The 9,753-nt window shown below is 59.4% G+C and overlaps 1 protein-coding gene across 1 annotated transcript; it reads right to left on the bottom strand.

Moving 5' to 3' along the window:
• Positions 1-2,569: 2,569 nt before the first annotated feature.
• LOC103196026 (serine protease 33-like) lies at positions 2,570-9,424 on the bottom strand. Its single transcript, XM_007939681.2, has 5 exons — positions 9,304-9,424; positions 8,383-8,545; positions 7,594-7,871; positions 5,339-5,502; positions 2,570-2,830 (listed from the first exon to the last, which is right to left on the bottom strand). The coding sequence occupies exons 1-5, from the start codon at positions 9,422-9,424 to the stop codon at positions 2,570-2,572; spliced, it is 987 nt and encodes a 328-aa protein (XP_007937872.2).
• Between the last annotated feature and the right edge of the window lie 329 nt (positions 9,425-9,753).

Genomic DNA, 9,753 nt, shown 5'->3' with positions numbered 1-9,753 from the left:
GGTGAGGGGGTCTGGAAGGAGGGCTTCCCTAGCATGGAGTCAGGCCATCTCCAAGCAGGGGACCCGGTAGGACACGCAGGATACCGCACATGTCCACTCTGTGGGAGCCTAGCCCTTGGTTCCAGCTGTGCCCACACCCTCCGTAGTGCCAGGCAGGCCGGGAGGGGGCTGGCCACACCCTCTGGGGTGCCAGGCAGGACGAGAGGGGGCTCCCGGGTGTCTCTGGGTGGGCAGCGCTGGGCAGTGGTGCTGGCCCTCCAGCTCCCTCTGCAGCCTCCCTGCTGAGAAAGACAAGACCAGTGGGCAGTGGGTGTGGGCTCAGCTCAGGGACCCAGTGACAGAGGGTCAGTGGGAGGCCAGGCTGGATGGGAACAGGGCCCCCTCGGCATGGCATGGGGCATGTTTCCCTGGGTACTACATTGTTTTCGTTCCCTAGTGCTGCTCTGACAGAAATACACCACAGATGAAATGGCTTTAACAAACAAGAGTTTATTCTCTTACAGTCTGGAGGCTTTAAGTCTGAGTTCAAAGTGCCAGGCTCTAGGGGCTGGGTGAAAGCCCCTCAACCTTGGGCTTCAGCTCTGCCTCCTGCTCCCGGCCCACTGAAGCTGGAGGCTTCTCTTCACTCAGACAGCTGCTGGCTGCTGAGGCTGACAAGCCCAAGGTTGACAAGTAAAAAGGCACAGTCCAGATGTTGCCAAACCACACGACAGGCCACTAATTCAAGTCCAGGTGAAGTCCCCAGACTGGCAGGGCATGGCAGGCTGCTGAACAACGACACGGCTACATGCAGGGTTCAAGCCATAGGCTAGAGACTATCCCCAAGGCTTCTCCTTATATACAGGAAGCAGACCACATCCCAAAACAGCTACTCAGCTGCTTGTGGTAGATCCCACCATGGAGTTGATTGCCAGTCTCATCATGGGGAATAACTACCACCAGCTGCCCAGCCATTCAACCAGGCCCAGCCAAGTTGATATACAACCTTAACTACTAGACACAGGCACTCGGGTCTGGGCCTGTCTCCTGTAAAGCCCTGTGGCCGGGGCCAGGGTGGTCATCACCTGGACAGGTCAGCGTCCAGAGCTCCATGTGCCTCTAGTAGGGCCCTTCTCACAGCAGCCTACAGAAGGAGGGGCCTGGAGATGGTGGAGGGTGAAGTTCAAGTTTACATGCCTGGCTGTGTGGCATGTGAGGAGGGGTCTTCTGGGTGATGGCTGAAGGGCTCCCATCCTCCTCCCCGGGCAGCTCCACTGGTCACCGAGCACGGCATCCAGCTGGCTGGCACACAGTGATGGGTCAGTGTGTGACGACCAAGGCTGTGGCCCTGGTGGTCCACCCAAGGGGCCCTGGGGTTGGAATGAGGACCCTGTGACTCAGGGCAGTGGGACCCACTGGAGGGAGTGACCCTGAGTCAGCAGGGGACGGGGAGCCAGGCGTGGGCTGCAGGGCCGGCCCAGGGGGGACACAGGGGCCCTTACCCAGTGGGGCTCAGCCTGCCTTCCTCCCGTCTCCTCCTGCCACTGTTGGGGAGCACTGCGTCCGGCCCCCACTTGCCTTCTCTCGTCTCACATTTCCCAGGCTCCTCTGAGAGATGAGGGGCTGGGGGAGAGGGAGTGTCGTCAGGCCCAGATGTGTGAGTCGGCAAAACCCCCACCCCAACTCAGCCACACAGGCCTGACCTCAGCCCTGCCCATAACTCTTGGATTGACTCCAGCCCTGCCCATGACCCTGGACTGAACCCAGCCCTGCCCATCATCCTAGGACCTACCCTGAACCCTGCCCATGACCTCAGGATTGACCCCAGTCCCTACCAGGACCTTGGGATTGACTCTAGCCTTGCCAGTGACACTAGGATTGACCTCAGCCCCGGCTGAACCTGAGAATTTGCCTTTAAATCTGACCACGACTCTGGGTCGGACCCGCAGCCCTCCTAGTGACTTACAAGGCCTGTCCCCTGCCCCGTCCACTCCTCCCCCAACCTGGGCTGACCAGCGTCCCAGGCACAGGCAGCAGGCAGGTGACAGGAGCCAGGACACCAAGGCCTTGGCCTCAGCGGCTGGCTGGGTCAGGCAAGGGCCCAGCAGCTGTCCAGGGGTGCTGCTTCTCCTGCCCTCGTGCCCATGGGCACCCCTCCCCGAGAGACAGGCTGCTGGGGAGAGTGGGCCTGGAGCCCCCAGCCCTCAGTGTCCCGGTCTGAGAAATGGGGGTGATGGTGTGGGCTATTGTGAGCACCCAAGGACACCCATAAACAAGACCGCTTCCTGCCTGCCTTACCGCAGGGGAGGCTGTGACCCCGAAGGAGGAAAGTGGCCCTGCCAGATCTGCTTTATTGTTCCCAGACAAACAGATGTGCAGAGACAGACCCAGGCTGTGGGCTGCAAACGGTGGTTCCAAGAGCGCCAGAAACCCCAGCCATCCCTGAAGCGGGGCTGCATCTGAACTCGGCCTCAGGCGGGTGGACGAGGAGGAGAAGACGCAGGAGACAGGGGCCAGAGAGGGTCCCGGGAGGATCGGGCGAGCGGCAGGGAGCAGGGAAGGGCCTGCGTTGGGGCTGTGGGGGGTGAGACTAGCCAAGCCCCAGGGAAAGAGGGGGGATGTCCCCCAGCTGTCCCGGGAGCAGCCACAGAACAGAGCAGAGGATCATGGCCGCACTTGGAGAGAAGTTTCCAGAGGGAGGAGCTGCGTTCATAATCCACGGGGTGTAGACGCTGACATTGATGTAAACCCCAGGCTTCTTGGGAAGGGCACAGCCAGACCCCCAGCTCACCACCCCTGCCTGAGCCCAGACGCCACCAACGTCACAGACCAAGGGGCCTCCGGAATCGCCCTGGGGAGAAAGAAGTGGTTCCCGTTGAAGCCGAGGGCCACGGCCTGACGCCAGCTGCCTCCTCACACAGGTGGGGCGAGGCTCCCAGCGGGCCCCCGAGTCCCCCACCTCCCTTGGCCACTCTCCGGGCCAGGTCTAGGGGACAGAGGAGGATCAATGGGTGAGTTGTCCTGGAAAATGGCAGGGGTGGCTGCTCTGGGAATTAAGAGGAGGAAATCCTGGCCAATGGGATGGCCTGTTTTCTAAATAGAATGTCAGTGTTCCCAACCAGGAAAAGGAATACGAAAAGCTTTCATATCCAGTTGGTGAAGGACAGCAGGGACGTTAAACAATTGGACAGTTCAAGAGGACTGGACAGTTCAGTGCTCACAGGTTGCCGTTCATGCCACAGTCTCTCCACGTGAACAGAATCTGTGGATTTGTTTCCAGAACCGTTTCCTTCTGCCACTGGTCCAGGCGTGAACATCTGTGGGTATGGCTTTCTAGCCATAGTCTTTGTAAGTCCCACAGGATTACTGGGTGGGACCATGCACATAAGGTGTGGAGAACTCTGGTGTTGGGATTGGTTAGTTTTGTCACTCTGCCAGGCTTAAAATGAGCCCTCCTAGAGGTAGAGAGGGGATCTCACTGCCATCAAGAGAGAAGAGCTGGGGTGAAGTGGAGTGTGTCTTTGGACCCGAGATCCTGGCGCTAGACCTCCTTGGCAGAGACTCACGTCAGAGAGAGATGCCCGGCAGGGAGAGACACGCCCGGCAGAGAGAGTTGCCCTGGCAGAGACAGTGGCAGTGGGACCCAGAGGCACGAGACAGCAGCAGGCTGACCTGGCCCACGGAGGGAAAGGTGTGTGCCCTTGGACAAGAGGCTTGCTGGCGGAGTTGGTGCACGTAGGTGTGCCTATCCACAGAGCTAAAAGAGCTTTGTAACACACTTGCCTGAGCAGGGCGGAGGCCAGGCCAAGAGGCCAAGGGCCAGAGAGGCGAGCCTGAGGGCACAGCAGGGAGGACACTGTCCTGAGGGAAGCACTGTCTCCTGAGCACGTTCCGGAACCTCACCTGTAGCCTGTTCCTTCCCTAATAAACCCCATCATCGTGAGTATTGTCTGCAACACATTTTCGAACCCAGCACAGAAGCAAGTGTCATGAGAGGGATGGTTGGTATCAGAGTTGGTAAAAGGCTAGAGGGTGGTGGCATGTTTGGCCTCATAGGAATCAGCCTTGGGCTGCTGAGGGTGGTTCTGTCTTCTGCTCGTAAAGTTCCCGGAGGTCGGAAGATGCCACCCCCTGCCCTTTTAGCAACGTTACTAACAAGTGATGATGGAAGGTGGCCCTGAACAGTGTTAACGAATTTGTTTACTGGTGTGTCTGCTCTGTACAATAGTTAGAGCTTTTAATAATAATAATAATAACCAAGAAGACAATGACTACATAAAACAAAGAAGGGGAAGAAAATAATACTGAGAGCGTGTGTGGTCATGACAACCATCTGGCGTGTGAGATCGAGGGGTCAGCTAGCAGTCAAGGGCCTTAGCCACTATGCTACCCGAGCTCCTATATATGTGTATATATGTATATCTCTATCTATCTATCTATCTATCTATAAAAGGAAAAGGGTGCCGCATCTTTCAGACTCGAGGCTCTGAGGAGCAGGTCTGTGTGGCCACGCTGCTGTTGGCTTTGCTTTGGGTGAGAAAAGAAAGTTCTCGTTTTAGATGAAGCTCTATTCAGAGGAGAAGTGAGCAGAAGCTTGCTTTGCAGATAGGTGTTTATAGGAGCAGCTGAGGAAATACAAACCCAACCCAGCTCAGAAGTGTGACCTGCTCAGGAAAATACGTGCAAGGGCTCTGCATGTTAACTTGCGGAAAGAAAAAAAATTCAGGCCCAACGACAAAGCTTTAGGGGTGTTGCATGTCCTGACCGTATTTCTATGATATCTGAAAGGGGGGGGGTCCCTGGTGGTGCAAACGATGAGTGTGCCCGACTGCTGACTGCAAGGGGGGGATTCAAGGGTACCCCAAGGGGCCTGGGAAGAAAGACCTTCTGAAAAACCAGCTGTTGCAAGCCCCGTGGCTGTGCTATGGGATCAAAGTGACAACAGCCGCTTGAGAGCTCAGAGAGAGCACTAGGGGCCGGGAGCTGACGGGCGTCGGGCAGGAGCAACCCAGAGAAGCACTGTGAGAAGGGCTGTGCCATCGCGAGAAGGGATCAGGGTCACCGCGCTGTCCGTGCAGGAACGGTTGACCTGGCGTGTGTTCTGGGTGTATGTTCCCAGCAACAGCAAAATAAAGACAGATTAAAAAACAAAACTGTGACGTGCAGTTCTACTGTGACCCACACGGGGTCGCCAGGAAGCAGCGTGGACTTGGGAGACAAGACCTAGGAGTGTCTCCTTCCTTCTTGAATGGACCCTTGTAGGAAGAGATGCTGCCCTGGGGGTCCCCAGTGGGATGGGGAGCAAGGACCCCGGCCCCGCAGTGTGGGGAGATGAGGTGGTGTGGGTTCCCCCGCTCACCCCACAAGCGTCCTTCTGGCCCTCCTCGAAGCCGGCACAGAACATGTCATCTTGGATGATGGGCCCCTGGCTGGAAATGGAACCCTCCTGGTAGTAGGCCTCGCAGGTCTGGGTGTCGATGATGGGCAGTGACAACTCTCTCAAGGTGAAGGGTGGCGGGAGGGCTGGGTGGGTACAAGGAGCAGGTTCAGAGGGTGGCCACAGCCCTGAGGCAGGCTCCTCCTGGGCCCTGCTGGGCTGTTCCCACATGCCCCCACCCAATGGACCAGCCACCCAAAGCCATCTCGGGTGCCAGTCCTCAGGTGCCAGTTTGTGCGCATGAATTCCTGCCAACTACCCCAAGTGGTACTGCCTCGGAAACCCAAGGAGGGGTCGCTATGAGTCGGGGCTGACTCAACAGCAAACAACAACAACAACAACAACACCCCAAGTGGCAAGTTGTGTCCGTGTCACCTCCGTGTCACGGATGTGGAATCTGAGCCCCAGAGGGAAGCTGCTGGAAAAACTGAGAAGGGGGAGGTGCAAAAGATTTGAAGTTGAGAGAAGTGGTGGTCACACAAATTGTGAGTGCACTAAGAGCCTAGATTGTTCACTTAAAAATCAAGAAGTGCATGTTATGTGACTCACACCTCAGTTTTGGGAAAAAAAAGTCTGCTTGAGTATCATACTCTTTTAAGATCTATCCATACAGGATCGGATTGACCACAGCAACCGGAGAGATGAGGTAGGACCTCAGGGAGCCGTGACTTTATGTCCATGGCGGAGGAACCGCTCAGGAGAGAACGAATGGTTGTTAAGACTGCCCCCTGCTGGTAGCCTGACCGCACGGCCTGAAGCAACGTGAGAATGCCCTGCTCCTGGTGGCCCTACCTCAAGGGCTGAGACAGCAGCCAAGTGCCCGCTGTGTCCCAACCTGAAAAACACATGCTTCGGTGGCCACAACACTGCACTCCCTGCCATGCTAATGAGCCTAATGCATAGTCAGCGAGTTCCCAGAGAGCCCGTGCACATTCCTAACTGCCCTATTCCGAGTCCTACTTCAGCCCTGAGCTCTCCCGCCTCGGGGAACTTGATCTGAGACAGCCTCCACGCTCCTTGGTCGCTGGCCTGCAACAACGCTTCCTTTCTCAGCGCTCAGGGCCTGGGGTCTCTGCACAGGCCTGGACGTCGTGCCGGATGGGGAGCCCCCCTGTCTCGTTTCAGCTGCACCGTGTACCGGTGATCCCCGGCACTGACCGGACGTGGTGAAGGTGTTTGGTCGGCGCACATTCTGCACGTGTGTTCTCCACAACAGCAAGAATAAATTGAAAAACCCGACATGAGGGACACGGGTCTACTCTGACACACAATGGTCGCCGTGAGTCAGGAATGAAAAACAACCAAAACCAAAACAACAGCAACCACCACCAGGAGGACGTGAGGGTCGACACGGGTGGCGGGAACCTCCGTGGGTTCCGGCATCGGGGGGACGACGCCCAGCGGGCGGGGGCCTGGCTCTGGCCCCCTGGGACCCTGCCCTTTTCACAGCTCAACTTTGGACATTTCACAAAGGTGACTGCCGATGACAAGGCCCCAGTGGTGGGCACAGAGGCTGAAGCTCGCTGAGCACTGCTCCCTGCCCACTCTGGCCTGGTCCAGATGGGAGTGCCAGAAATGCACCCTTCCCTGAACACCGCCCCCATCACCCATGAGCTGGCACCCGGACACCTCGCTGGCAGATGAGGAAGTCAGGTGTCAGCAGGTGGCAGAGGTCACCTTGACCGTAATCGGGCCGAGCACTCTGACTCTGCGCTCAAACTCTTCCTTCAAGAGGGGTGGGGCTCAGAAGGAAGGAGCCAGGCTGCCCGGGGGCTGCCCCTGGGCACAAGGACCCGGCCTCTTCCTGGTTTTCATGGTCTGGACTCCCTGGCCAGGCCCCCGGCCCAGACATCACAACACCAACAAGCCCCACTACGCTGGATGTGTACTGGGTACCAACACAGGAATTACGTCACTGAATCTGTGGCTCGGGCACTAGCCAATCGGAGTGGGCATGTGCCCCAGGCCAGCCAGCACTTCAGAGGACGGAGTGGGGGCCTCTGGGGAGTCTGGGGGGTGGGCTGCTGATGCCCTGGGGAGGTCATATCTCAACAGCTGGCCTGTGTCGCCTCCATAGCCCCCCGTGTCGCCTCCATAGCCCCCCATGTCGCTTCCATAGCCCCCTGTGTCACCGCCAGGACCTGCCCCTCCCCACCGCCGGCTCGGAGCACGCTTACGTGTACTCGGGGCTATCTTTCCCCATCCAGTGACCCAGCACCACGTGCCAGGGCCCAGGGGGTCTCCAGGCCGGGGGAGGCAGACTGGAAGGATGATGTCGCTGAAGTTGACGGCTGTGGCCAGCTGCACCAGGGCGATGTCACCGCGGTTGTCCAGCGCCGAGTAGCTGGGGTGCACGGTGAGCTCGGCCACCCTGCGCAGCTGCCCGGGTTCCCCATCGCCAGGGTAGGAGGAGATGGACCCCAGCAACACTGAGTAGTCGGACAGGGGCAGCCTCCTGGGGGTGTGGAAGGACGGGTGGAGTGAGGGCCAGCGGTGGGGGTCACAACACTGCTGACACACCTTGGGTTTGGGGGAACCAAGTAATGTGTTCACAGGCCTTGAGTCGAGTCCCTGCAGTAGCCCCACAAGGCCCGAAATCTTCTCCCGAGTTTGCAGGGGCGGGGAGGGGAGTAACTTGTTGGGGCACCCAGCTTGTGAGCCGAGAACTGGAGGCTTGGCCTTCTCTGAGGTGGGGGCTCTTGGTTTCTGGGGATCAGTTCTGAGGAGTGGACAATAGGGGCCAGGGCTGGGCTTGTCTCATTCCCTGCTCCCCCCACCCCCGCACCGAGCCTGGGGCCCGGGACCATCCTGGGTGGGAGAGTGGGAGGGGGTGCCCCTGCTTCCCGTCCTGGCTGAGGGGTGGGGTGGAGGGCTGCTGTTCCAGTGGGAGAATGAGGGTCTGGGGGTCAGGGGTAGGGATGGGGGGCTGGCCAGCCCTGACTTCCTGCCGTCCCCGAGGTACTCACTGGTCAAAGCAGTGGGCGGCGGTCAGTACCTGGTCCTCACCGATGAGGGAGCCTCCACACACGTGGACCCCACGCTCCTGGACGCTGACCTGCCACGGCCACCGGCCGGGCCGGGCCTCCTGCCCTGACACGATGCGGCCGGACACTTGCGGACGTCCACACACTGCAGGGGGAGTCTGTGGGTCCCAGCACCCAGGCACTCCCTCTGCACCCCTCTAGTGCTCCAGACCCGCCCCTTGTGCACTGGATTTCACCTCCCCTCTGCCGCCAGGGCAGGGTGAAACAGGAAGCCTGGCTTGGAGGACCCCGGGGGGTGCGGGGCAGCCGAAGTGGGGGTGGGCAGAGGCAGAGGTGGGGGCCTGGTTGCTCAGCCAAGCACAGTGGGCAGGGGCAGGGCCTGAGTGGTTGGGACGGGCCTCCTGGGGAGAGTCTGAACCCTAACCCAGAGCTGAGTGCCACCTCCATGACACCATGGGCCCTCCCAACAGGGGCCTGCTCGCTGGGGTCATGGTGGAGGCTGGGAAGGCGCCAGAGTTGGGAAGTACACTGGGCTCCCACGTCCGGGCCCCTCAGAGGTTCTGCCCAAGTGCAAGGCTATAAGCGGGAGGGGGTTAGCCCCCCACCACTCTGGCTCTTGGTTGCTCTTATCAGATGCCATTAAGGGGGTTCTGACTCCCAGTGACCCTAAGTGACAGAGAACTGCCCCATCGGGTTCCTGAGGCTGTAGGCTTCATGGAAGGAGACTGCCAGGTCTTTCTTCCTCAGAGCTGCTCACTGGTGGGTTCCAACCGCCAAACGCTAGGTTAGCAGCTGAGCACTTAACCGTAGTGCCACTGGGGCTCCTTACTCCGGCTCTGCCTGGCCCTGAACCCCAGCTTTCCACCCTCCTGTGCTTGTTCCCTCCCCCCACGTCTGTCCTACCTGAATCCAGGTTTCTCTTCTGGGCACGGGAGAGGTCTGATGGAGGCACTGTGGACGTCTCGTTCCCCCGCAGGGGTCCTGGCAGAACAGCCAGCAGGGTGGCCACGAGGACCAGCTCCATGGTGAGTTTGGGCACTACTTCCGGGCTGCTTCTTGGGGTCAGAGTTCCCAAACTCTCCAGGAAGAGGGAAGATACTGCAGCTCAAACTGGGGTGGGGCCGAGGAAGGGAGGGGCAGGCTGGCCCGTGGGCGGGTCCAGTGCACTGGCCCCGCCCCTCCCAAGCCTGTGTGGCCTGGGATCCCTGACCAGACCCTCAGGCCCTGTGCTGGCTCTAATCGTAGCACCAACAGCCCCTGCCAGGGCCGGGCACCTGCTGCGAGGCTGGCACTGGGCCACATATGTGACACCTGCCCACCTGGCCTCCCAGGACTGAGGCCCCAAAAGGTGGA

This window comes from Orycteropus afer, unplaced genomic scaffold (genome assembly GCF_000298275.1).
Source record: "Orycteropus afer afer isolate SDZICR_OR568_19922 unplaced genomic scaffold, OryAfe1.0 scaffold00061, whole genome shotgun sequence".
Lineage (NCBI taxonomy): Eukaryota > Metazoa > Chordata > Mammalia > Tubulidentata > Orycteropodidae > Orycteropus > Orycteropus afer.
The sequence above is the reverse complement of the archived record's forward strand: the minus strand, read 5'-3'. Positions and strand labels throughout refer to the sequence as shown.

Bases quoted from the DNA above. Each gene is read 5' to 3' on its own strand.
- LOC103196026 (XM_007939681.2), bottom strand. From the start codon at position 9,424: ATGGAGCTGGTCCTCGTGGCCACCCTGCTGGCTGTTCTGCCAGGACCC. The intron at 5,503-7,593 runs GTAAGCGTGCTC...GTACCCACCCAG, and splicing joins AAAGATAGCCCCGAGTACAC to CCCTCCCGCCACCCTTCACC. The intron at 2,831-5,338 runs GTGAGCGGGGGA...CTTTCTCCCCAG, and splicing joins GCCAGAAGGACGCTTGTGGG to GGCGATTCCGGAGGCCCCTT.